Raw genomic sequence first — 26,306 nt, 5'->3', positions numbered from 1 at the left:
TGGTGGGCTTTGAACCCTGTTGTCTGCTGAGGCTGTGGTGGCCACAGGGAGCTTGTGGTTGGTTTTTGGGGTCCACCCAAGGGAAGACAGATACCTTGTGACTGCTGGTGTCCTGAGATCCCTTGGGATGGACACACCTGGTGTCCAACACTTGGAATGGGATCACCATTGCTTCCCAAACCTTGGTGGTGCTTGAGCCACAGCACCGTGACCTCTTGGCGCAGAGGTCTGGGCCATCCCTGATCCTGGATTTGCATCTCTGCAAGGGCTTTTATCCTGCTCCCAGTCCTGTTGATGTTGCCCTGGGCCATGGGGGGATGCTAGAGATGGAGACCATCACCCCAAAACGAGCCCATCCACCATCACCAGCAGGATGCAGCTGCTGGGGACCGAGAAGATCTTGGGAAGAGAAGCTTTGCAGCCTTTTTTAATATTCTTTCTGTCTTGGGGGCACAGCAAAAATAGACATTTGGGATGCATTATTATTGCTGGAGTTTCATTGAATGCTGTTTATTATTTTCAGATGCAATAAACCAAGATGTGGAACACATGAGACCAAAGGGTCAAAATATCCTTCAAGCAAATCCCTGCCGAGCTGTGGCCCCACTAATTATCCCAGATTGTCTACAAGTCTGTGGCAATTAAAACCTAATTATAGCAAGTTCTCCTGTCACCACGGGTAAAACTGCCCCACTTGTTAATAGCAAGGAAACCCCAGCTTAAGAAGGATGAGAAATGAGGCAAAGATTCTCTTCAAATATGGATGTAGTTCCCTTGGCAAAATCAGATGTGTCAGCTTGACAGATATTTTATCAATTTATATTGGCACCGGACATGTTGTCTCAGGGATTGGCAAAACTCACCCCAGGCAGGAGGGATGAGTTTGAGGCTGCAGACATTAAAATAAAGTTTTGAGGGGAATTAAAAATACTTCAAAAGTTGATTGCTAATTTTGTGTATTGTGGGGCGGGATGGAAATGGAATCCCATGGGAGAGCAAGGTGGCCTGACATGGGGCATTCCTGTGGTGAAGAGTAATTCATTTTCAGGAAAAATACTTAATATTAGTTGATGATTTTAAGCAAAGCCATCCCCAGGGTGTTTGTGTGCCATCTCACAATGGTTTAGAGCTTAATCTCACGAGGCTTCCAGCATCATCTCATGGGGGTTCAATGAGGGAACAGTGCAAACCCCCTGTCTCCGTGTCAATCTCTGGGGAAATTTCCTTTTATCCCATGGAAAATGGCCTCTGCTTGCAGCCACTCGCCCTGTCCGACAGGGCTGTGCCATGCTCCAAACGGGCAAACTTTGCTGGACTTCTCCAAAACTAAAGCTGCCAGCAACTGGGACCCTACAAGTCCTTAGAGGCCCAAGGCCACCATTCATCTGATAGCAAGACCTTGGGGAAAGGATTTCTTTTTCCATGGAAAATGGGCTCCGTTTGAGGCCACTCGCTCTGACCGAAAGGGCGGTGCCAGGTTAGAAATTGGCAAACTTCGCTGGATTTCTCCAAAACTAAAGCTGCCAGCAACTAGGACCCTGCAAGGCTGCAGAGCCTCAGAGGCCACCATTCATCTGACACCCAGACGGTGGTAAATGACTTCATATTCCTACAGAAAGTGGACTCCGTTTGCTGCCACAGGCCCTGCCCGATAGGGCAGTGCCAAGCGTGAAATTGGCAAACTTCGCTGGATTTCTCCAAAACTAAAGCTGCCAGCAACTAGGACCAGCGAAAAGGATGAGTTTTGCCCACCCCCAAAATCTGCTGCGAGCCAGTTTTGGCGGGTTTTGGCTCGGGGTTTGCCTTGGGAGGGCCTGCCCCCAGCCCCGTGATTTCTGGGGGTCCCAAGGACACGGGGAAAGCGTTGTTGCCCTCCCCAGCCTCTCCCGTGCCGGGCACGAGGGACCGCGCGCCTCCAGCTCCCGGGATGCTCTTCCCTCCTTCCTCCTCCTCCTCCTCCTCCCTCGGCCGCCCATCCCGCGCTGTGCGCAAGCGTGTCCGCCCCCCGCCCGCCCCGCGGGCCGGCCCCGCATCCCGCGCCCGCCCCCCGCATCCTCCGCCGCCCCGGCCCCCCGCGCCGCCCCATGGTGAGTCCGCACCGGGGATCCCCCCCGGTCCCCCCGGTCCGCGTGTCCGGAGCGGGGCTGCGAGCGGGGGGTGCTGAGCAGGAGCAGAGGGTGGGGAGCAAAGCCCCGGTGGTTTTGGGGGGCTGGAGGGGGCGCCCCGCGCTGGGAGGGCGCAGGGCAGGTCAGGAGCTTTGCCCGCCTGGGCAGGGCTGGCATGGGGGTCCAAACTGGGGGTATGGGGGGGCTCCCCGTTCACCCCAGCTCGGACCCCCCCTACCCCCCGCGAGCATCCCACGCCTTTGGCATCGATGTCCTTCCTGGCGAGCGCGGCACATGGGAAAGGGAGAAAGTGGCTTTATTTCTACGTTTTGTGGGTTTTTGAAAAATAATTATTATGATTATTTTTCTAATTAGCGCGATTAATCGGCGCCTGAAGTGTGAGTGTGGGCAGCGGCGAGAGGAAAGCCCCCGCTCTGCCAGTGCCCTTCCATCTGCTGTCTCCCCATTCCTGGCAAAACAAACCCCCTCATCTCGCCGGGAAAAGACGGCCCTTGGCATCGCTCCTGCCCGTGGCCACTCCCGGCGAGGAGATCCCACCCCGAGAGCCCCGGGGAGAGAGGGTCTGGCTCTCCCCATAGCACGGGGGGCTCCTTGCGGTGGCTCCGGGTGATCGGGATGCCCGGGAGCCGGGCTAGGGAAGGGAAAATCCTCCCGGAGGCCCTGGGAGGGGAGGACGTGCCCCGTGTGCAGCTCAGGACTCAGGACGGCATCTCTCCCTGAGGAACAACGGGCTGAGGAGGATTTATGAAGTGGTCTGAGGGTTTTCTCCCCATCCCTGAGCATCCTGCCTGCTGGGTGGATGTGCTGCAGTAGCCTGGTGATCCCAAAGGGGTAGGAGGGGTCCCTGCTGGTCCCCCACTCCATGCTGGTGTGGACAGAGCTGCTGGCAGCGGGATCTGGGCATGTTCGTGCAGGATAAACCCCGTCCTGTCCCATCCCACTCCGTGTGCCTGGAGCCCTCTTCTCCCACGGGACAGGATTGCTTCCAGGCAGAGATGAGGATGCTTGCCCCCAAACCAGCAGGAAAAGGACCAGCTGGACCTTTCCCCACTGATCTTTTCATGTCAGGTCTTTGCAGGGTGAACCAGTGGTGTTTTATTGTTCTGGGGAGTGGAGAACAAAGGAAAGTTCTTCCTCTGGGTGGTTTTTTTGTGTTCCTCAGCTTGGACACCATCTCTCCTGTTGGATCAGTAGGGTGGTGCCTGGTGGGTTGATGCTGGCTGCTTGGCAGCTCTGATCTCCATCTCTTGGTGAGATGAGCTGAATAAAGTCTTGTGGTGGAACTTTTCGGGAAGCTCTGCTGGATTTCCCCATCTTTTCTGCTGGGCTCTTCCTCTGGATGTTCCTGGAGGCAGGTGATGGATTGCCCAGGCTTTGCCAGCTGTCTTTGCCAAGGCTGTCCCTGGGAAAGGCCCCCAGGCAGGCCAGAACCTGGGATCAGTGGCAGAACTGATGGTTTAGGTGTCCTCTTCCTACCCTGGCTCCTAACGATGTGTCCAACGTTTAATGAGCTCCTTGTGTCGCTCTAAGCTCTAGGATGGGATCAACATGCTTTGCTGGACTCTCCCTAACCCCTGTCCCTAACTGTCTGCATCATTAGAGGGCTGCTTGCTCATCCAGCTTCAGGCAGGGAGTTAACAGCAGCTGCTCCAGCAAGGCACCAAATTCTGGGAAATAATGCCTCTGCAAATGTAAATATAAAAGGAGGAGCTGTCTGTGGACACAGGTTTTAAGGGATGTCCACTATGGAGGTCTGCAAGTAGGGTGTGTTCCACATCTGGGATTGGAGCATCCTCCTGGAGGATCCACCCTGGAGGGAAAACATCCATTTGGAACTCTGGAGCAGCTGTACTCATGTCTACAAGCCTGTGTTTTTGTAGCTTGTGTCATCCCCATTCTTGCAACCAGCATCAGAGGTGGATGCCAGGCTGCAGGGTGTGGGAGCGCTGAAACCAGTGCCCTCCCCATGTCTGTGTTCAGGGGTTTTCAGCTGGCAGTAATCCTCAGGTCGAATCCTGCTAATTAATTATTTGGCAATATCTCTAAATCCCATGTATTCTGTTGCTTATTCTCTTTGATGAAGGGATGGTCCCATTGCTTTAGCTTCGAATATTCCAGCGCTGATGCAGGCTGGCAGCATGGAATCTGCTTCTCCACAGCTTTCTCTATTGTGAATTTTTTTTTTTTTAAGATTTATTTGATGTTAATTTTCCCCTTACATTTTTTTCCTCTGGATGTAGCATGATGGCTGTGTGAGGATTTATTTTATGTTATTTTTCCCCTTACATTTTTTTCCTCTGGATGTAGCATGATGGCTACATCATGGAGCAGGGATGTGGTCCTGCTCCTGCAGAGGTTGGCATCCTGGATTCACTGGGATCCCTCTGGGATCTCATCCTGCTTTACCCATTCCAGGCTGGGACCTCCTCATACTCTGCCCCCAGGGACACTTGCATGAGTGGTTTTGGTTTTACAGTGAGGAAAGGAAATTATTTGATGCTTTCATGCTGCTCGTTGCAACTTCTGGTTCTCTTATTTTTGGTGTTTCTTAAGTTCCTGTCACTTTGCTTTCACATTTCTCTGTCCTCCAACTGTAATCCTCATATTTATTGAGCTTTTTCTAGGAAAACCCTGCGTCTTCTTGGGAGGGAAGAGGAAAAAAAACCCAGTACTTGCTAATCTCTTGCTTTTCCAGCTGCTGACCCCTTGCATCTGACTGGGGTTGGGCTGGAAAGCTTCCTTGGAGGAAGGAGAAAGGCATTTGGCTGTCAGGGAACGGAAAAAGCAAAGGAGCCGCTCTCCATCCTGGTTTTCCTTCGGGCTGGCGGATGCTCGCAGCGGTTTCGGGCTGGCTCAGCTGCGGCTGCTCTCCAGGATGTGCTCTGTGTCTGCCGAGCCCCCGGGGCTGCAGCCGCTGCTCCCGGCCCCGGCAGGGCCCGGGCTGGGCACGGCCCCGCGGGGAGGTGCAGGGGAGCGGGGCAGGGCTGCTCTGCCCAGGGCTCCTGGTGCGGGATGGGGCTGAAACAGCGATCGGGGGAGCGGGACAGGGCAAGAGCACAGCGGGGCTGGAGTCTGCCCGTCCCACGGGGATCTGCCCGTCCCACGGGGATCTGCCCTGCGTGGATTGCTCTGCTGGGATGTCCAGTGAAGGTGGGTTTGACCAACTGCTGCTCCCTGTCCCTTGGAAGGGGCTGGGGACTCCCCACTGCATCAGCTCCTTGTGGAAGACTGCTCTGTCCAAGCTGGGCTGGCGATCTCCATCGGCTCTTCCATGCCATCCTGAGGATGCTGGGATGCTCCTGGACCATCGTGGGATGCAGCGTGTGCCGGCAAGGGATGCTCGGAGGTGGGATGCACTGGTCCAAGGAATGGATGGTGCAGTGCTGATTGGTCAGTCTTCACTCCTGACACCACACCAGAAGTTAGATCCACAAATCCACGGAAGGATTTCTGCACCGTTTTGGAGTTTTGGTTTCTTTTTATTGCAAGTCAGAACAACCTTAAATCACCAAACCATCTCTGGATATGACCACGCAGGAAGCCAGTTTCCTTTCCCCTGTTCTTTGTAGGTTTTAAAACACATATCTGTGCTGAAGTTTGGTTCTTCTCTTTAATCCTGGGTCTGTGAAGGAGGCTTTAACCTGAGCTCACGCCGTTGGAATTCCCTGCTGCGCCAGGGAGAGGCTCCTTGCCTTCAATCGCTTCCAGATGCCATTCCCGTTCCGGCTCTTCCCCTTGCAAAATGTCTCCCCCAGCCCGCTGAAGTTTTCCCGGCTGGATTTGACATCCCCATATCCGGCCAGGCTGAGTAAGCTGAGCCTTAATTTTTTAACCAGAGCCTGGTGCCAGTGGCGGGAGGTTGGAACTCACCCGCGGTGTTGCACAAGCTGGAGCCCCAGGGTGGATCCTCCGCCGGGGTTTGAGCTGCTTGCGACATCGGGTGGTTTTTAAATTTCTTTTAAAACGGAGGTAAATGAGCTGGGATGGAGTTTGGGGTTTGGGATCCTTTGCTGCACCCTCTGCCCTCATTGCCAATGGGACGGAGCTTCCCTCAGCCCCAAAATGGCAGGAAACTGAGGCAAGAGAGTGCTGAGCAAGAGCTGAGGAGTCTTAAACGCTGCTCTGGGGCTTTGCTGATGCTGTGTGCACCCAGCCAGCCCAGCATTCCCACCCTGCGTCATAAAACACCCCTGGATGGGGATTGAACCCCCAGCACAGCAGCTCTGTGGCTGTTGGGCTCCTCTGACCCCCCTGGCTTGTGGTGGATTTTGTGGCATGAGGATGGATCAGACCTGTCTGTGTTGGGAATAGAGGAGAGCACTGAAGCATTGAGGGGAAAAATGAGGTGGAAAGTGAGAAGCGAGGGAGAAAAATGCAGAGAGGGAGGATGCAAGTGAACTTTGGGGATGCAGGACTGAACAGGCTTAGGGTGTGGGAAGTGGGATGGTGTCAGAAATGAAGGGCAGTGAGGGACTTTAGGGGTTAAATGTGGTGCTGCCTTCGAACAAGGCATCAGGAGCAATGCCAAGGGCTGGGAATTCCTCGGACCCATCCCTGTGCGATCACCAGTGCTGCTTCCAAAAAAATAGATGGGAAAAAAAAAAGAATCACAAAGAAATGTCTGTTTGGGCATATTCGGGCTCAACAGGTTTTGCTCCCAGGCGGGGTCTGGTATTTGGGGTGGGGGAACCAAGGGCGGCCAAGAGCCTGGCTGTTCAGAGCAGGCTCTTTATGCAACAAAAAGATGTGATTTGTCCTCAGAAATCTTACCCCGGGCTCCTTTCCACTGCCTTTTTTCTCGTGGGGTGACGGCAGCCCTCGAGGGCTTGGGTGGTGCAGGCAGTGTGGGAAGGGATGGGCAGCTCCTGATGAAGGGCTGGGGGAGCTGGGGGGGATTTTCTTAATATATGGATAAACACAAGGTTTTGGAGCCCTGACACCTCAGCACCTGCCCCAGGACCAGATCCCACTGCCAAAGCCCTGCATCCCCCACACATTTGGCTTCTTCAGCATCCTGGTGGTCCATTGGCATCTGCCCTGGAGCTGGGGCTTCCCCGGCCCCTTTGCTGCCTAATTAACAACGTTGCTGCATAATCCCCCCTGCATTTACAAGTTAAATCGACAGATTATCTGTATTATGCAAACGCAGCTTTAAATCTTAATTATTTATTTGCATGGGGTGTCTGGAAATCAGCAGCACTAAGCGTGGGGATGCTGTTCTCTTGGAAGTGCAGACTTGTGCTAGGAAATGAACCCAAAGTAGGCTTTTTTTGGTGTGGTGGGTGATGCTCAACACCCCAGCTTGGGAATATGTCTATTTTTTCCTTTAATTTTTTTTGGGGTGGGGGGTGGTTATTGTGGGAGGCTCATCCTTAAATAGCAGTGGTTTATTTTTAGGTCGGTCGCTGCTTTGGATAATCCGGCTTGGCTGGGCAGCTTTGCTTTTCTTCCCATTCTCAGGGATTTGATAGAAATAGGTTTATTAAATTATTTTATTTTTAATAAAATGGTTTAATAAATTTAATTAATTATTAATAGAATTAATGAAACACAGGGTTGAAGTATGGGGGTTCTGCTGGTGGTTGCCCTTTTCTGCTGTCCTGGACAGGGAGCATCCCCTGGGATGACCATTAGTGAAACCTCTTCCCAAAGTGTAATTCCCACACTAGAATTACAACTTAGGCTCGGCCAAAGGATGGTTGGGAAGCAGCTGGATTATCTCCCATTAAATACTTGCTGGATGAATACACTGCTGGTCCCGGGGCCACAGCGACTGTGGTGACGTGAGGGATGTGCTGGGCTTGGAAACACCTTGCTCCTGCCAGCTGGAGACGTTTTCTCTGGAGGAGGATGAGCTCACCTGGATTTTATTCCCCTCCCAGCCTGGCTTTTGCTCTCTCCCCCCTCGGGAGGTAATTTTAACCGAGGGAGGCTGGCGCCGGCGATGGAGCACCGAGGGACAGACGGACGGACAGCTGCCTCCCTGCAGGTCTGAGGGAGACTCTTCTCCATCTCCCCCTCCCCTATTTTAACAGCCCTGGGGAGATCTGGTTTTTGATGGGGAGGATGATGACAGGAGGAATTTGGAGGCTCATCCCTGCCCTGTGTGTCCCCTCCTGCCTCTGTAATATCTGTTCCTGCCGGGATGCTCCTGCACTGGGGCTGAGCCCCTCAAAGGGCCACTTCTGGCTGGCTTTAGTCTTTAGCACAGGAAGGGATGTGCCCACTGGATTTTTGTTTTCTTTTGCTCAAAGCCATGAACATCCCAGAGTGAGATGTTGGGGAGTAGGCAGAAAGTGCCTTTTCCCCCTCAAATTTGGATATTATTATTTAAATTATTAAACTGAGAGGCAGGAGAGAAAACTGAGGCCAGCAACAGAGCTGGAGAAGGAAAAGAGCAAAATCCAGCTTGTTTGGGACTTCTTGAGGGGTCTGGGATTTGCAATGTTCATTTCCTGCTGGGATCAGCTGCCGGATGGGTTGAGCTGCCTGTGGCTCCTGACCTGGTGGACACTGGAACCGTGATGGGACTTTTCTGGACCTTGGGCTGGGAACAACCCATGAGCATGGGCTCATGACAGGGAAACCACTCGAGTGGCTGGAAAACAACCCTGGGAAGAGCGGCAGCAATCCAGCTCCTGGCTCCTCCAGTTGATCTGGAAAGACCAGCATAGGGCAAGACCTCGGATCCACAGGATCCTGCCTGGCTGATGTGCTTTACAATATCACAGTCTGCTGCTCACCCAGGGCTGCAGGATCCTCCTGGAACCCCCAGGCAGCTCTGAACATCCTCATCCTCATTTTCATGGCAGGGGCTGATGCTGTGCCATGAAGCGCTTTAGCAGGAGCTCCCCAGGGAGAGTTTAACCTTATTAGTGGATCCTATAATTCACAGCTCTGAATGAAAAGGTTCTGTGTCAGAGGCAGCAATGTTGGATGCTCTGGTAGATTCAGGGGTTCTGGGAAGACCCTGGTGCCAAAGGTGAATTTTATGGCCTCAAGTGCATTTGGTTTGGCTGCTCATTGCCCTGAGCCCTCAGGATTAATTGCCCCCCAAGGCAAACAGCAACGGAAGGAGGAAGAAAAGGTTCTTTGGGTGGAGAGGGAAGGTGACACTGGGATGGAGCCATCCCTGTCATCCTGGGGCATGTGAAGAAAGCCTGACCCGTGACGAGAAGAATCCGTGAGAAACTTTCTCAGGCTCCTGGGTGGTTTCCATCCCCACCCCTTGGACAAGATGTACCTCTCTTTGTCAAATTAATGGGATATTAAGAGAGGAGCATGATAACGTCAGGCAGCTGTGGGGAAGGCTTGCACCTCTCTCAGCTCTGCTTTTTCTAGCTGGAGGAGATGGAGGGAGGTGAGGAAACCTCTGGCCCTTCAGAGCTTTCCCTTGGAAGTGCCTTCTCTGCCAGGGCTTAATGAGCAGCTGACAGAGAGAAGCTTGTGTTCCTCCCCTGCATCACTGTTTCTTGCACTGAAACGAGCTGACATTCCCTCTCCTGTGTTTTTCTGGGGGGAGCCATGGTTCCCACCACACCCCATCCATCCCAGGGGCACAGGCAGAAGAGCAAAGCTGCTGCCCTGGGGTAACTGGGACAGCAGTGGGCTCGCTCCACTGGCTGCCTCATTTCCCCATACCTTGGGATGCAGAGCAGAGAGGCTTTCTCTGAGGGGCAGCATGGCAGCAGGGTTTCTGTGCATGGCGGGGTTTCTCAGCAGGGCTTTTCCTGCCCCAAATCATAAGGATATTACAGTGCTGGGCTAGGATGTGCAGTTTGGAAAGTTTTGGGGGAAGAGATGCAGGAGTACGGAGCATTCTCCGTGCAGGAGGGCAGGAAAGCTGCATTCTCATTTCCCTGGGCAAGGGCACCGCTCCATCTCGTGGGGTCTTCCTAAAAGCCCGAGTGAGTCACGGAAGGGGATTTCGGTGTGAAAGGCCAAGGGGTGTTGGGCAAAGCTGCGGCGAGGTCTGCGCTGCGATCGGCCCCACCTCCTGCTTAAAGAGCGGCGGGACCCGGCCCTGGGTGCCGCTGCCGGCCGAGGTGGGTGGGAGGTGGCAGGTGGGAGGTGGGAGGCTTTCCGGAGGTGGCAGGTGGGAGGTCGGAGGCTTTCCGGAGGTGGCAGCCTTTCCGGAGAGCTCCCACCTCGGTGCGCCCTGTGCCGGCTCGCCGGGGCCCCGCTCCCCTGCCCGGGGCCGGCCCCGCCCGGCGCTCCGGGCCGCCCTGCCCGGGGATGCGCAGCGATCCGTGCATCCTCCGGAGCGCCCGCAGCCCTGAGGATGCTCTCCCTTCTCCTTTCCTAGGGGAAGAGAGGACGGCCGCGTAGATCCCGCCGAGCTCCCGCCTGCTCCGCCTGGACCAAGAGGACGGGCCGTAAGTAGCCGTGACTCGCTGCCAGCTAATCCCCGCCCTGCTGGGACTGGTTTCAGCCTCTCCCGCCGCTGGGGATGCAGAAAAAGGTCTCCCTGCCATGGGAATCCTCCTCCCTGCGTGGGTTAACGGAGCACTGAGGTGTTGCTGGGGGTGCAAAGTGATGGACCGGGTTCTTGCTGGGAATCTCCCTCTGTGCATGAGAGAAAAGAGCAGAGAAGAACCCAGACGATTTAGGGCTGGCCAAATCAGGCTGCAGGGTTGCTCTCGGGGCTCTGCTCCTCTGAATCTGGTACAAAACAGGAAACAGAGGAGAAACCACAGGGCCACGGTTGCAAGTGAGCTTTGCAAGGGGAGTGGTAATGTCAGGCAGCTTCTGAGCCCCAAAAGGGAACCCCCAGAGTCAAAAGCCATTGGGAGCAGGAGCTCCCTGCAGGGTAACTCAGCCCTGGACCCTGGACCTTGATATCCCTTAATTTCCCCCCCCCCCTCCCCCTGCCACCCTTTTCCCAGAAGAGCTGGGGCATTGCTTGAGTTTGGGTTGGGGATGGGCTGGAGCATCTCCATGGTTTAGTTTTTACCTTCCAGAACTGTAAGGGAGTGGTGCTCCCAGTGGGTGTTCTGCCTGCTGCTCCCAGGAGAGCAGGGAGAGGCTGCCAGCACCCTGCCTGCACCCTGCCTGCACCCCCAGCTCACTGCCTCCCCCTTTCTGCTGCTTTCTGGGGGGATTTAGCCCAGAACATGGGCTCAAAGCTGTGTTGCCAAAGCCGCTTTTGCTGTTGCTGCTGCATCCCTGGGTGATCCCTGAGGATGGAGATACCGGAGAGTAAACACGGCACTGAGGTGAGCGTGGCAGCAAAGGGGGGCTGGACGGGGCAGGTAGGAGAAGGGTGTGCCTGGATCGATGTCAGGGGATCAGGGATGAAATCCCACAGGATTATCACTGCCCTCATCTCCATAGCAGGGGCTTGGCACCCCATGGGTGCTCTGCTCTCTTCAGCAGCTCGGTCATAACCTCCAGGATGTAGCGAGCTGCATACAGCAAGAAAAGGTCTTTATTTTAGTGTCTTAAATAGCAAAAGAGTGATTAAACCTATATAATAAAAATAATAATATGTTATCTCTAACATTATAGCTCAAGTGTAGCCCTGTAGCTCTGTGATGGCCCAGGGTTACCCCAGAGCAGTGAGATAAACAGGTATACCCACATAGCTGGTGGTTTGGGGCTGTAGGAAGGGATTTGTGTCCCATACCTTTGTTTTTTCTGCTGTGAGGATTGAAAAAGACATAGGGGGAGAGGAGAGGATAAACCCAGGTCTGGTCTGAGTTGCTCTGGAGCACATTAAAACCAACAGTGCCGTGGGAAGGCAGAAGCAGCTTGGATTTATCCTGAGGACCTGCCACTGTGAAAATACTTGCTGGACCTGAGCTTATGTGCTGTTGCCACCTTGAAAATTGCAGCCTGGTCATGGGTAAATGTTTTGTTAAGACTCACATGCCAAGGAGGGCTTGTTTCCCCTATTGTAAATCTTTCGCTGGGTTATTGTGTGCCTGGGATACCATGGTAAAGGAAACAGAGCTGCCTCTCTGAGTAAGAGGCAATTAAGATTCCTTTAAAGATTCCTTTAAAGTGACTTGCAGGGCTCTTAAAATAGGATAAATGTGGGTATCAGTGCACAGGCCAGGCTGGCTCCACACCCTCTGTGGGGTTGTGCCCAATGTCCAGTGGAGCTGATTTTTGCAGTACTGTGCCCTCATGACCCTCTTCATCCCCCCAGCCGTGGCACTGCAGCTCTGGCTCTTGACATTGCTCTGCTCTGTGGTTTTTGGCATCCCAGGATCCCTGGTCCCCCCTTGGCATCCCTCTTTCCCTGCCATGCACCATCTCTTGGAGGGGGCTCAGATCTGATCCCTGCTGCCTTTTGGCCTTGCAGTGGTGGTTGTTGCAATCCCACAAGGATTTTCTCCCCGGCTTGGAATAAAACCTCCCCGGGCACCCGGAGCTCACAGCGGCCGGGGCGAGGAAGGTTTGGGATGCCAGGCTGGGGATTTGGGTGTCTTTGATGCTGTGCCAAGCCCAGGCAGTGCCTTTCGCTGGGTGCTCTCCCTGCAGGATGGCCCCCGGCCGCCTCCCAGGTTGCGCTCAGGCTGCGGCAGGCGCGGGCTGTGCCGGGGCAGGGCGCGGCGTGGGGCGATCCCGGCCCTACCGCGCACAGAACACCCGCGGGACGGGGGCTTGGAACGTCCCGGGGCTTCAGCTGCTTCTGTGGGGGTCATTGCTGTCCTCCAGGGAGCACAGGGTCTGCCCTGCTGGTTCCCAAAAGCTCTGTGTGCCTGGAGAGCTCGGGAGAGATGGTGTGGCTGGGCTGAGGGGGTCTGGGCTGGCCTGGCTGTCTGTCTGTCTCCCTTTGGTTCCCACTGCTGAGAGTGAATCTTTAGGGACTGCCAGTGCATCCCTTCCTCGGGTGCTATCCAACTCTCCTCCAGTTAAAAATAAAGGCATGTTTTTTTGGGATAAACTGTTGGAGATGCCTATTTTTCAGTGAGCATTCTTCTCACCCAGGGAAGCTGGACCAGGCAGTGGGTGGCTCCGTGTCCCATGGGCATGTGGGATGGGACAGTGGGAGCACAGGAGAGGTGTCCTTGCCTCGTGTCATGCTTTCCCAATCCGCAGGTTACCATGGGAACATAAAAGTACCAAGCCTGCTGGTCCATGATGCTTTGCCAGGATGGCCTGGGATCACTATTATGCTGGGGGAATTTATAACCACTCCCCACCTCCATGCTTGTTCTGTGCCTTTAAATTCCTTTTCCCCCCCCCCTTTTTTTTTTTTTTTGGCTGGGAGCAGCTTGGCATGTACTTTCTTCCACTTTGTGGATTGACATGACTTAAATCTGGAAATGCTGGAGCCATTGAGGCCATGGGAGGGAGATGGGAATGGGTGGATGGAGATACAGGGATGAACCTCTCTGCGTTTCCCCCCTGTCAGGAGGGTCGGTCTGTATGGGTGTTGCTGGCATCTCCCAGGGGACATGGTGAAACTGGGAGGCAAAATGCTGCTCCAGGTCAGAGGCAGACAGGGAAACTCCATGAGGCTTGGCCATGAGCTGCCTCTGCAGCATCCTGGGATGGGGCTTTCCCAGAACACAGGGTGGGGAAGGGAGTGGGAGATGGGGAATGGGCCATGGGGCTTTTGGATCCTTTGTGCAGCAATAATTGCAGCCTGCGGTGCTGTGGGGGTGCATCCTCCAACATCAAAGAAGGGCTTTTCCAGTCACTTCTTCCAGGTGTGGGGAGCTGAATCCAGCTGGGACTTTCCCCCCAGCTTCAGGGATCGGTGGGGCAGGCAATGCCCTGGAACAACCCTGGGGGAGCCAGGGTTGATCCCAGTGAGTGCTGAGTCTCCCCTGCCAGACAGGGATGCTGCAGTGCGGGGTCCAGGCAGGATGTTGTGGTGATGGGTCTGTGCTGGGGGGTCTGAGGGAAGCTGTGATGGGACAGGGATGCTGTGGGGGCACTGAGGATGCTGCAGTGGCTTTGAGGATGCTGTGATTGGGACAGGGATTCTCAGGGAGGCTCAAAGGATGCTGTGGGGGCTTTGAGGATCCTGTGATGGGATGAGGATGCCAGTGGGAGGGGACTCTGAGGACATTGTGGGGGACCAGGGATGCTGCAGGAACAGAGATATTGCAGGACTGGGGATGCTGTGGGAGGGCTCTGAGGATGCTGTGAGACCAAGTTGCCAGGGGGTGCTCTGAGGATACTGTGATGGGACAGGAATGTTGCAGGGGGCTCTGAGGGTGCTGTGATGGGACAGGGATGTTGCAGGGGGCTCTGAGGGTGCTGTAATGGGATAGGGATGTTGCAGGGGGCTCTGAGGGTGCTGTGATGGGACAGGGATACTCAGAGGTGTTCTGAAGGTGCTGTGATAGGACAGGGATGCTGCAGGCTCTGAGGATGCTGCAAGACTGGGGACCAGCAGGACCAGCAGGACCCTTTGGCATTGCTCACTCCAGCAACCCTACAAGGAGAACACAGGACCTGGCTCAGGGTGTTCAGACCTTCCTGCTTTCACCAGCTGCTCTGGTTTGGGCTGTGGGTCTGGGAGGGCTGTGGGGAGCTTGAGCTCATTCCAGAGGCACCAGGGGTGCGGGGGCAGCCGGGTGTGCTCTGTTTTGCTCCACATTCCCTGATCGCTTCACTAAACAAGGTTCCTTCTCCTCAGGGATTAAATGCCATGTTTGCCTTAGATAAATTTTGCATCAGGCCCAGCTTGTGCATACAAGCCTGGGAAAAGATCATAAAGCTTTCAAAAAATATTATTAAGAAAAGCTGGTATGTAAAGGCAAACATTGCGGGCAGAGCAGATTTCCCAGTGCTTTCACTGGTGGAAGGGGTGAAGTGTGCTTGGTTGAGTGTTTTGGCACGCAAGGATGAAGCTGGGGGGTGAATGTGGTGCTAAAATCAGGTCCTGATGCCCAGCACTTTCCCAGCCCTGGGCAAACAGGGGTACTCAGCCCCCCCAGGAGCAAACCCAGCCTCCAGCTGAGGCAGTGGATTTCCCCTTGGAGCTTTTGTGGCCGGTTTTACTAAGAACAAAACTCCCCAGGAAGCAGAAGCTGCTTTTACCTTCCCCTAATTTTACTTTTTCCAAGCAATTGTAATATGTAAAAGAGTGAGACCCCCTGTGCCTTCTTCCTGTATTGCTCCCACCTGTGAAGATCCAGCTGTAGGTTTCATCTTCCCAAGCAGAAGGGAAGTTGGGCTGGAAATTTGGACGCAGGATGAGAGCCAGTTGGGATAGGGGGGTTGCTTCCCCTTTCTGGAGCCCCCACGTAATGATGGGGCACAATTATCCATGTTTTGTGAAGAAGTGGTTCAGAAGGAGGTGCTTTCCTAGGGGACCTCCTCACCTGCCCCATCCCTCTGCTGTCAAATGGACACAATTTTCTTTTTCTAATATCCCGTCCTTTTGCTTTTAGTGTGGTTTAATTGTCCTTAATTGTCTTTTAATTGCCCTTCCTGCCCTTTTTAATTAATTGCTCTCCTGTCCTTTTAACTTCAGAAGCCCGTGACAGGGAGGGGAAGAGCCTGGCTCTTGTGGGACCATCCTTGATCCCATTTCTCCTCATTCTTGATACATTTTTGTCCCCAAACCCAGTGTTCTTAGCTGGCTGCTGGGTGTTTGGCAGGTGTCAGGTTTGTTAGTGGCACTTCCCTGGGTAGGGAGGGGATGAGGTGGGTGCCCTCCCTTGGCAGGTGACTAATCCCTGGAGGATCTGATGGGCAGGCTCTGACTGAGAGACTGCATCGCTCAGCCCCACATGCACCTTTCCCCTTGGCTGGCATTCAGCACACCGAGACATGGCTGGTCAGAGGCAGGAGCAGCTCAGTTACCAGGGGCGCAGCCAAGCCCAGCTCTGAGCCTGGCTTAGAGCAGGATTCACCCTGGGAGAAAAGCCTCCCCTGTACCCCAAAGCTTCTCCCTCCCGGTAAGTTCATTTTCCACCCTTGCCGTGTCCTGGTGGGATGGGATGAGCCCATCCTGGGATGGCTCCAACCACAGCTCTTTGCTCCTTATTCCAGGAGCGAGAGGTTTCAGAGGAGCACAAAAGTGTCCCTGCTTCCCTGGGCAGTGTTTGTGTGGGCACTAAGCTCCAGCACCTCCTTTCCCCAGGCCGGGATGGGTAAATCCAAGGCGTTGGAGGTTCCCCAAGTACGTGATGCTCTTTGGTTTGATCCTGCTTGGCTGCTCCTGTCCTTTCTGACTGGCTTTGTGGTGGCACATTGGACTTCATACCTGCTGGTGCCAGGTGGATCCTTAAGCTGGGTTTTAAGTCTCCCCCATGGTATTTTGTGGTTGAAACCCCACTGGGGGCTTGCTTTTCCTCTCTAATTAATTTATTTTTTTCCTTTGGCCTCTAACCTGTAGGGCTGAAGCTCCTTGGGAAGTGCTGCTTGCTTGGCTTTGATAAGCTCTCTAAACCAACTTTTTGCAGCAAAGAAATGTGAATTTAAATAAATAAATCCTTTGGGGAACCCTTACACCTGCTTGCCTGCAGATGCAGATGGGCAAGCAGGGGGTGATGCCTCCTGGATGGGGTTTTAGGGTCAGCTTTGATGGGTTTTCCCCTGTTTTCCTGCTGCAGGTGACCAGCCACGATGAGAGCTCTGGCCCCCGCCTGATCCCTTTCCTGCTGATAAAAATGATCAACAAGTCTCGTGAGTCCTCCAGGGATCCCCTCTGTCCAAGCAGGGATGGGGAGCCTGGGGAATTTGCATTTGGAATTCTGGGGGTTGGATTTTACTCTGCTGTGGTTCCAGTAGAGTGATGGAGTGCTGGGGTATCACAGGAGAAGGTTGCAGTGGGGAGGGTGGGTTTGGGCACCGGAACCCCTTGGACTTTGTTGTATGGAAATAGGATGGAGGCACACAGGAAAAGGGATATTTGCCTAGTCTTTGATGAAAAGCAGGAAGGAGGAAACAGAAAGGTCAACAAACAATGGCTTTTAAACCTGATATAAACCCACCTGGCTCATCTTAGAGCCCCTCCTCTCTGGGCCGTGGTGCCAGCCAAACCTGCTCCCTGAGGAGAGCGTTCTGCCATCCTGGGTCTAGCTAGGGGTGCTGTGGGACCCCACAAGCAGCCATCTAAACCCCATGGCTGACACTGGTTTATCTCTCCCCCTCCCCACTGGGCTTGCAGGAGGGAAGATACTCGGGGTGCTGGCGCTGTTTCTGGTGATGGTTTGGTACTCGATCTACCGGGAAGACAGGTACACGCAGCTGTGAGTGCTCCTTACTCAAGTTTAAAGGCCCTCCTGCCCTTTCCTTCACTCCTGGGAGGCAGTTCCTTCCTGCCCATCCCTCACAGGGATGCCAGAGCATGGCACATTCCCTGGATCGGAGGGGACTGGGGAGGTGGCAGCATCCTTGGCTGCTGCTGGAGAATGGGGGACACAAATGGGGCTCCCCGTTGGTGGGTGGTGGTGGTGGTTGGGCTCTTTGGGGTTTTTTGCAAATGCTGCTTTTCCCAGTGCTTTTCTGAGCCCGGGAGGATGGGAAAGCCCTGCTCTCTTCCCAGTGCCAGCGATGCTGACAGAGATGGGGAAAGTGGAGTGTGAGGTTCATGAGCAGAGCAAGAGAGACCTCTTCTGATGCAAGGCTGCAAGCCCAGCAGATAAATGCCCAGGCAGTGCTGGCCTTAAATCCAACTGGAAATCTCTCTCTCACAGCTTGAATCCCACAGTGGGGATGCCTGGGGGTGCTGGAGCCCCTTTTGCCAGGAGGGGGCTGCAGAGGAACAGGCATCATTTGATCTAATAAACCTCTTCCTTTACAGCTTTTATTTCCCTGTGCAAGAAAACAACAAGACAACGTGTCCCCTTGGGGAGGTGGAAAAGAAAGCGGCGCAGCTCATCGGGAAGTGAGTTTTGGGGCTGGGAGCAGGGAGTGGGGATGCCGAGCCAGGACCCCCCTCCCTGTGCCATCCCTGATCCCAGTGTCACTGACCCTTTGCTCCTTGGCAGCTACACGAGGGACCACCCACTGTTCTTGCAGCTGAAGGACTATTTTTGGGTGAAGACGCCATCACTCTACGAGCTGCCCTACGGCACCAAGGGAAGTGGTAAGCCTGACAATGGTCTGTGGAATCTGTCTGTCTGTCTGTCCTGCTGCTGCTCCTGGGGTTTCAACTACCCTTTTCCTAAAGACATCTGCAGGTTGATTTTGCTGGAGACTAGTCCCAAGCTATTTTCTTGGTTTTTAGAGTCTGCAGTGAGTATCTCCTCACACATGGTGCCTCTTAAAGAGTTTAGGGTGGGCCAGGTTTTACTAAGCCCCAGCGACAGATTATCTGCTTGAAATTGGGATTAACAGTCGGAGCAAATTTGGCAGGGATGGGGCAGCACTCAGAGTATTGTGCCAGGCAGGAGCTGCCTTCCTCACCTTCCTCACCTTCCTCACCATCCTCACCTTCCTCACCCTATCCTTGCCCTTGCTTTGCAGAAGACGTCCTGCTGCGCCTGCTGTCCATCACCCACTACTCCCTGCCCGAGAGCATCCAGAGGTAACACTGGGGTGGGTTTAGGGGCTTTTCTCTCTTTTTCTTCATCATTGCTCTCTTGGGGGTGGTTGCAGTTTGTCTGCTGTGGGCCCAGGATTTGGCAAAACGAACCTCTGCAACCCAGAGGTGGTGGATGGAGCATGGGAAGGTGTGGAGACTGGACAACACCAGGTTTAACTCCCCCATGGGTTAAAATCAGCCCAGTTTTGGAGCAGGTCTGGTTGAGACAGGGTTTTCTCTCACAGCCTCAAGTGCAGGAGGTGTGCCGTGGTGGGCAACGGCCACCGGCTCCGCAACAGCTCCATGGGGGACACCATCAACACCTACGACGTGGTGATCAGGTACAGCCCTGGTCCCCCGCTCCCTCCCCAGTGCCACTGCAGCTGGGGCTGACACCTGTGATGTCCCTAAGGCTGAACAACGCCCCGGTCCATGGTTATGAGCAGGACGTGGGCTCCAAGACCACCATGCGCCTCTTCTACCCTGAGTCAGCCCACTTCGACCCCCGGACCGAGAACAACCCCGACACGCTGCTGGTGCTCGTGCCCTTCAAGCCCATGGACTTCCAGTGGATGGAGGCCATCCTTAACGACAAGAAGAGGGTGAGTGTGGTGGGGAACTGGGTCCAGCCCCTCCCTGGCTGCTCCAGACTCCAGCTGTCATGCCACCCCACCCCTGGGGACATCCGGGCTCTTGCAGGTTCGGAAAGGGTTTTGGAAACAGCCCCCACTGATCTGGGACGCCAACCCGGAGCAAGTTCGCGTCCTCAATCCCTACTACATGGAAGTAACTGCTGCTAAACTGCTCAACCTCCCCATGAAACAGCCACGGAAGGTCAAACAGGTAAGGGGTGGGGGTGGCCAGTGACCCTGCACACCCTGAGGGGGGTCAGCCTGTCCCTGTGCAGCTCCCTGAAGGCTGTGGCTCTGTGTCCCCCAGAAGCCCACCACAGGGCTGCTGGCCATCACCTTGGCACTGCACTTCTGTGACCTGGTGCACATCGCGGGCTTTGGCTACCCCGATTCAGCCAACAAGAAGCAAACCATCCACTACTACGAACAGATCACACTCAAATCCATGGCCGTAAGTGTTTGCCCCACAGTTTTGTCCCTGTTCCCCCCATTTTTCCCCCAGGAGGGGGGATGTCAGGCCAGGAGAGCAGTGCCATGATGCTGAATGGCGTGGGAGGCTCTTCCCTCTCACTCCCCTCCCATGATGAAGGTTGAAGTCCACCTTTGGATGGTCATCATCCAACTTCTCTTGGTAGCCAAATGTCTTTGGAGGCATGGCGAGTTGGATCCATCCCCAGTTTATGTGTGAGGAGAAGAGCTCATGGACAGAGGGATTGGGTGGGGAGGGTTCCCTCCCTGCTTTTGGGGGGCTGAAGTCCCTGCTGGTGGGGTGGGCAAGGTGGAGGGTGTGAGGACTGGAAGGAAAATGTGTGGCCCAGACTCTGGTGTCACCCCTGCTCCCTGTCCTGCAGGCGTCGGAGCACAACGTGTCACACGAGGCCGTGGCCATCAAGAGGATGCTGGAGCTGGGACTCGTCAGGAACCTCACCTACTTCTGAGGGCAATGGGGCTGTGCAGGGACAGCGTCCCCAGGGCGAGGGGACACCATCCCCTTCAGCGAGGGGACACCATCCCCTTCAGCGAGGGGACACTGCGCTGGCATGGCTGGAGTGACCGGGGGCAGAGCATTGTTGTCACCGCTGCCACCACGGCCTGGGACTCGTGGAGCAGGGCTGGGGCTGGGCCCGTGCTGGACCGCGGGTGCCCAGGGTGGGGCGGCTCTCGGGGTGCAGGGAGCCTGGCGGGGCCGTGGCCCAGCGCCTTTTCTACTGACGCACTGAAGCTACCGAGGACTTGAGGGGGTTTTTGGGGTCGGGGGGTCCTCCCTCCCAGCGGGCCTGAGGGGGTGAGCCAGGGCAGGAGCCCTTGCCCTGGACATTCTCTTTCCCTTAATTCCCTCATACACTGACGAGGGCCCTGCTGAGGGGCTGATTTTGGGGTCCTGGCCCCTCCCCACCCAGGGAATGGGAGCCTTTGGAGGCTGATGTTGCCTCCTCCCTGTCCTGGACCTCCCTCCAAATATTTAATTCCCTCCCTTTTTTTTTAATTTCCTTTTTTACTTGGTGGCCCTGTCCTGTGCCTTAGCGCTGGCGTAGGGACTCGTCCCCACAGCCCCCCTGGGTGGGGGCACCCTGGGCTGCTTGGCTTTGGGATCTGCCAGAGCCCTTTGGTGGTGCAGATTAATTTAATTAATTTAAATGCTTATTTATGGTGGAGCCTTCACCCAGGGCCTGCATGCCACTGGTGTCAGGGACAAGGGGCCTTGGGTGGGCTGGTGTGTGCTTGGCTCCAGGGGTGGGCATCTGGGATGTCCCCCACCATGGAGGGGTTGACCTGGTGCCTTCTCCCTGCTGGTGTAGGGTCCCCTCTGCCCCCGTGGGGCTGCAGGTGTTGGGGGGACCCATGGATGGGGGTGTTGGGGCTCATGTTGGCACCCAATAAAGTCCTTGTGAGGCTGGGATGGGCTGGGTGCTCCTGGGGCATGGTGGGGGGTGGGGTGTGAAGGAGTTTTGGGGCTGTGAGATGCAGGGAAGGTCGCCTGTCCCCATGTCATTGTGTCCCCTTACCTGTTTGTGATGCCCCAGCTCCTGGTTCCCACGCTGGGCTTGTGGGGTCCCAGCTGCCCCGTGCCTCAGTTTCCCTCCACCACCGGCCATTTCTGCCCCATGGGGCCTGCCCCAGGAGGCCATGGCACAGCCAGGCTGCAGGCCAGGTGTGTGCCGGGGCAGAGTGCCGGGGAAGCCGATGTCCCCGCGGGGTGGCCATCAGCCCAGGCGTGCCACGAGAAACACCTCTTGTATTGACCGCGGTGCCGCGATACAGCGGAGAGGCCCTTCCCGGGGAGTCCCTGTCCCACCGCCGTCCCCACCTCCCGTCCCCATGGCGGGACCCCCCGACCCCCCGACACGGACTCTATAAGTATGGACACCGAACACCACGAAGGGAAGGGAGGAGCCGGGGGCAGGGGGCAGCGGGAAGCGGAGGCGAGCGGCTGTGGGGGCGCGGTGGGGCCGGGGCCGTCCCCAGCCCCGCCGAGGGAGCGGCTCCCCGGGGCTCAGCGCGTCCTCGGCGGGGTTGTGCTTAGCGTGTGCCAGGGAGGGGGATGCTCGGCCGGTCCCCTGCCCCAGCCCTGCTCCAGGGGCCTGGATCCGGCTGCTCCCAGCGCCGCTGCCGGCGGTGCCGCTGTCCGAGCAGAGCACGGCGCCCACGGGAGGGTCCCGAGCGTCCCCGAGGGGCTCAAACGTGCGTCTGCATCCGCCTCTGCAGGGGCCGGCTGGGGTCTGAGTTTTGGGAAGACGACTGGGAGTGGTGGGAGGAGGACGCGGAGGCCTTGCTGGCCTTGTCGAACTGCACGTAGCCGTCCTGCTTGCCGCTGCTGCTGATGCTGCTGTCGCACTGGGTGTCGAGGAAGGAGCTGCTGTCGCTCATGGAGCCACGCTGGAACTCGCGCTCGCACAGCTCGATGGAGCTGCTGCCCATGCCCAGCACGAAGCGCTGGCTGTAGTCGTAGAGGCGGCTCTGCCCGCTCAGGGTGCTGTAGATGTTGGTGAAGGACATGCCCGTGGGCACCCGCTGCTTGCCCGCCGGGCGCAGGTCAGCCGGGCAGCCCGACAGCGAGATGGTGGGGGTGGAGTGGTGCTCCTTGAAGGTGTTCACGCTGTAGTAGCCGTTGGTGGGGTCCTGGGGAGTGGGAGAAGCGGGGCAGGTTGGTGGTGGCCTCTCTGGGTACCTCCCTGGGCATTTGGGGTGCCCACCCTGCCCATCCACCTGGGACATGTGAGACTTGTCAGAACCATGGAATATGCTGAGCTGGAAGAGACCCACAAGGACCATCCAGTCCAACCCCTGGCCCTGCACAGACGCCCCCACAATCCCACCCACTCTCTGTGCCTCCTGGAGCTCAGGCAGCCTCGGGGCCGTGCCCATTCCCTGGGGAGCCTGGGCAGTGCCCAGCACTATCTGGGCAAGAACCTTTACCTGATACCCAACCTAACCCTCCCCTGGTACAGCTCCAGTTGCTCTCTCAGGTCCTGGTGCTGGTCACAGAGAGCAGAGGTTCGAGCTGTCCCTCAGGAAGAAGCTGCAGACCCTGATGAGTCTCCCCTTGGTCTCCTCTAGGCTGAACAAGCCAAGTCACCTCAGCCACTCCTCATATGAACCCTCCAGACCCTTCCCCATTTTCATAGCCCCCCTCTGGAGGACACCTCAACCACCAAACCATGCAGCAATGTCCTCTTGTGCCACCAGTGAATTCCAATCTGCTCAGCCCTCTCCAGGTGGGGATACAAGTGCCCCTTGCATGCCACTGTCCTGACACCAGACCTTTGTGTTAGCTTTAAAAGCTGCTGGGGCCACAAAACATGCCAGAGCCTCTCTCCCTGCACAGGGACAGCCCTCTGGGACAGGCCACCACCGGCGACACGGCCCAAGGACAGACAGCCTGGCAGCAGCAGTGCTGGGTGAGGCTCTGCCCGGGGGTGGGCACGGGAAGGGTCCCCAGCTCCCCGGGTGCAGCCCCTCTGCCAGGAGTGACAGGGGGCTCTGACCCCATCTCTCGCTGGGGACAGAATCAGGCCCCAGCATCCAACCCACCTTCAGGTTTTGAAACTCCTTCTCCTCCTCCTTGAGCACCTCGAGCTGCTTCAGCACCGAGTCCTGCTGGAACTCCCCCCGGTCCATCTAGGAGAGGAGGCAGGGTCAGCATCCAGCACCGCCCGACCCCCGATCCCCATTGCCCCAAGGCCATGGGGGTGAGCCCCGCATCCATCACCAGCCCCAGAGCACTGAGAAGTTGCCACCAGCCGGGTTCAAGGACTTGTCCAGGGGTGCCCCAGTGGTGTCCGAGGGCGGATGCCCCAAAGCCACACAATTCCCTGGGTTATAGATTGTTTTTCCAATTGTTTTTCCCTGTTTAGGACAGAAAAAGGCAGGCTGATGCAGAAAACGAATTATTTACCGAGAGGAGGGCTGGGGCTGCACCCGCCTGCCCAAAGCAACACCCCCAAAATCGCCTGGTTTTTGTTGTTTTCTTTTTTTTTTTTTTTTTTTTTTTTTTTTGTTCCCCTTCTTTTCATCCTTTCCTCCTCAGCTGAACTTGGCCGCCTTATTAGTTTTCCTTTGAAGGCTGGCTGTGACCGGGGGGAGGCGGAGAGGAGGGGCAAGGTGCACATTAATTACACCACAGCTTTAATTACCCTTCCTTCAGCACGCGGGGCTGTGCAGGAAGCAGGATAATTATCAACCAATTCCTCAGTTGCCTTTTTTTAGCTTCTCCCGTATTCGCCCGACGCCTCCAGCCCGGCTTCTCTGGGATCACAGCCCCACAGCAGCCCCAAAATCCCCTTTTATTGCCCAAATTCTCTCCTCTTTAAGATGGTAAGTGGCTGTGGAAATTCACCCCGCGGCACTTGCTGTTCATCTCCCGAAAGCCTTTGATGTGGCTGTTAAAGGCAATAAATTAAAGTACCTGAGTTTTCCTAGGGAAAAGAAAGCCTGTATCAGCCATTGATTTACCAGGATAAATACAAGTGTCGCCGAGGATTAAACGAGTGCAGCTAAAATGGGACGTGGAGGTTTTTTTTTGCTCTGCCAACCCCGGCGACCCCCTCGATTCTCTAAAGCATCTCTGCAAAGGCAGACTGGGGCTGTTAACCCTATCGGAAGGGTTTAACGGGTCCCAGCTCGGAATGAAAAGCAAAAAACACTTCTTGGATTTGGTTTGGTGGGTTCAGATCCAGAGATGGAGAGGGCAGAAGGGAGGTGGGAACCAAAGGAACAATGCCACTGTGACCAAACCTCCCTGGAATTAATGATGTCGGGTTTGATGGGGTGTTTGAAGCCGTTTTATTTGAGCCATTTATTTTATTTAAGCCATTGAAGTGATGGTGGGAATGATCCAGGTACTGGGATGCTCCCTGCGCTCCGTGGGAACCCTGCTTGTCCCCTGTCCTCTCTGAATTCGGCTGCACCCCGTGGATTTGGGGACCGCAGGGAGTCTCCACATGAGGTCCACAAAGCGCCACCACATCACCGAACCTTCAACTCCCCCATTACAGCCGGTCATTAACATCAACTTTATTAAAGTTTTACACCGTTAATTAGTGGGCGGTGGGATCCTCGTTAGTGTGATTTCCTCTTTGTCATCACTGAGTCAACACCGGGAAAGGACCGACCTTAACTCAAGTTCACTCCATCACCAATATTAACGGGGATTATGAAGGGGAAGAGAAAAATAGATGGAAAAAGAGATGTCTGAGAGTCCTGGCATGGGATGCCCCAGCGGAATTTCTGGTATTTTTTCCAGTGCCATCCTTTCTCCAGCCAGGTGACAGCACCAATATGCTCAAGTTCACTCCATCACCAATATTAACGTGGATTATGGAGGGGGAGAGGAAAATAGATGGAAAAAGAGACCAGAGATGTCTGAGAGCTCTTGCATGGGATAGCCCAGTGTCATTCCTGGACGTTTTTCCAGAGCCATCCTTTCTCCAGCCAGGTGACAGCACCAAAATGCTCCGGGCCTGATGGCTGGGGGTACACCCGGCTGTGAGTGCCACCATTCCCCCTGCCAGGACCTCATCCTGCTGGCACTGCCAGGGGCCAGCAGCTCTCCCCTGCCCAGAACAGCGGGCACTGCAAAGCCCTGCCCGTGTCCCAACCCTGCTCCTGGGTCAGCAGGGATGTGACAAACTGCACCCCTGAGTGTCACTGCCTCAGTTTCCCCCGCTGCAGAAGGCAGGGACCCCCTCCAGGTCCTGAGGCATCCCCTCTGTACCCCAAAGTACAGAGATAAACAGATTCAGGGAAGATTTCAAACCGCAATTTTCAAGCCTGAAGATCTCCTTTTGGCAGTGCTCATGGAGGGAAGCATAAAGAGAGGCTCAGAGCAGGACAGTCTGACAGAATGTAGCATGTTTTAGCAAATACACACCCAGCAAGGCAAAATGCAGCTGACAATACTGCACTAGGGGAAAAACTGAGCCCTTGCATGAACAGATGAAATAATTGTGAGTGCAGTTTCCCTGGATCAGTGCTCACAGCAACAGAGAGCTCCAGGCTGGCAGTGAGTGGTAACATTTTGTGTTTGCAGCCTGTGGGATTAATTTTCAGAGGAGATCTCCTGACCTTCAGATGGGCATGCCATTTGACCCAAGAAGTCTCCTAAAACCCACAGTGTTAACTTTTATTCAAGATGCTCTCCACTCCAGCTCACGGCTGGGGATTTTGGATTCTTCAAAGGATTCCTGTAATCAGGGAGTGACAGGGGCACTGCTCCTTCGTGACCTTAGGTCCCCACTGACTGTGAAAGACAACTTTAACTGGCTCCCCCCGCCCCGGGGCAGAGCAAAGCGCCTGCCCAGGCTCCCCCAGCGCCGGGAGCAGCGGGCAATGCCGAACCCCCGCTCTGCTGGTGCGGAGCTGTCCCGCGTTTCACGCCACCAAACGAAGCCTCTGAGATGGAGAATCCGACAGGATATTAAATTCTTGGCTTTCATTAGTGGACACAATATGTTTTTTAAAATGCTGCTTCAGGTTCCTGAGTATCCTCCAGACCCGGCGGGCTGGAAGTGCCTCCCCCCGCCTCGCTCCAGGTTTAATGACAATATTTCCGGCTGGGTGGGTAATTGGATGCCACCCGGCTGCCACTTGTGCGGGCCAGACGTTACCAGG

General features: G+C 55.5%; 2 protein-coding genes across 7 annotated transcripts in view; one reads left to right on the top strand and one right to left on the bottom strand.

Moving 5' to 3' along the window:
* The first annotated feature begins 1,982 nt into the window (after positions 1–1,982).
* ST3GAL4 (ST3 beta-galactoside alpha-2,3-sialyltransferase 4) lies at positions 1,983–21,096 on the top strand. 4 transcript variants are annotated; one of them, XM_077189825.1, is made up of 12 exons: positions 1,983–2,087; positions 10,432–10,501; positions 16,649–16,721; positions 17,206–17,287; positions 17,842–17,925; positions 18,029–18,126; positions 18,507–18,567; positions 18,810–18,905; positions 18,977–19,166; positions 19,264–19,407; positions 19,504–19,647; positions 20,048–21,096. In XM_077189825.1, exons 3-12 carry the CDS (start codon positions 16,706–16,708, stop codon positions 20,132–20,134), a joined length of 1,002 nt encoding a protein of 333 aa, XP_077045940.1. In that variant the 5' UTR covers positions 1,983–2,087; positions 10,432–10,501; positions 16,649–16,705; the 3' UTR covers positions 20,135–21,096. The 4 variants fall into 4 exon arrangements, with proteins under 4 accessions (XP_077045940.1, XP_054503412.2, XP_077045941.1 ...); XM_054647437.2 differs by having other exon boundaries at positions 1,993–2,087; positions 17,206–17,275; XM_077189826.1 differs by lacking the exon at positions 1,983–2,087 and adding an exon at positions 7,871–8,115.
* A 316-nt stretch (positions 21,097–21,412) lies between these two features.
* The window catches only part of KIRREL3 (kirre like nephrin family adhesion molecule 3), a 403,514-nt gene continuing 398,620 nt past the window's right edge, over positions 21,413–26,306 (bottom strand). For all 3 annotated transcript variants that reach the window (XM_054647558.2, XM_077189823.1, XM_077189824.1), the window contains 2 exons: positions 23,229–23,315; positions 21,413–22,316 (listed from right to left, as the gene is read on the bottom strand). In XM_054647558.2, coding sequence (XP_054503533.1) covers positions 21,873–22,316; positions 23,229–23,315 — 531 coding nt within the window. In that variant the 3' untranslated portion in view covers positions 21,413–21,872. The remainder of the gene's footprint in view (positions 22,317–23,228; positions 23,316–26,306) is intronic.

The sequence above is a fragment of the Agelaius phoeniceus genome, chromosome 23 (genome assembly GCF_051311805.1).
Source record: "Agelaius phoeniceus isolate bAgePho1 chromosome 23, bAgePho1.hap1, whole genome shotgun sequence".
Lineage (NCBI taxonomy): Eukaryota > Metazoa > Chordata > Aves > Passeriformes > Icteridae > Agelaius > Agelaius phoeniceus.
This window is presented reverse-complemented; position numbering and strand designations above follow the sequence as displayed.

Bases quoted from the DNA above. Each gene is read 5' to 3' on its own strand.
- ST3GAL4 (XM_077189825.1), top strand. The intron at 19,408-19,503 runs GTAAGGGGTGGG...TGTGTCCCCCAG, and splicing joins AGCCACGGAAGGTCAAACAG to AAGCCCACCACAGGGCTGCT. The intron at 19,648-20,047 runs GTAAGTGTTTGC...CCTGTCCTGCAG, and splicing joins TCACACTCAAATCCATGGCC to GCGTCGGAGCACAACGTGTC.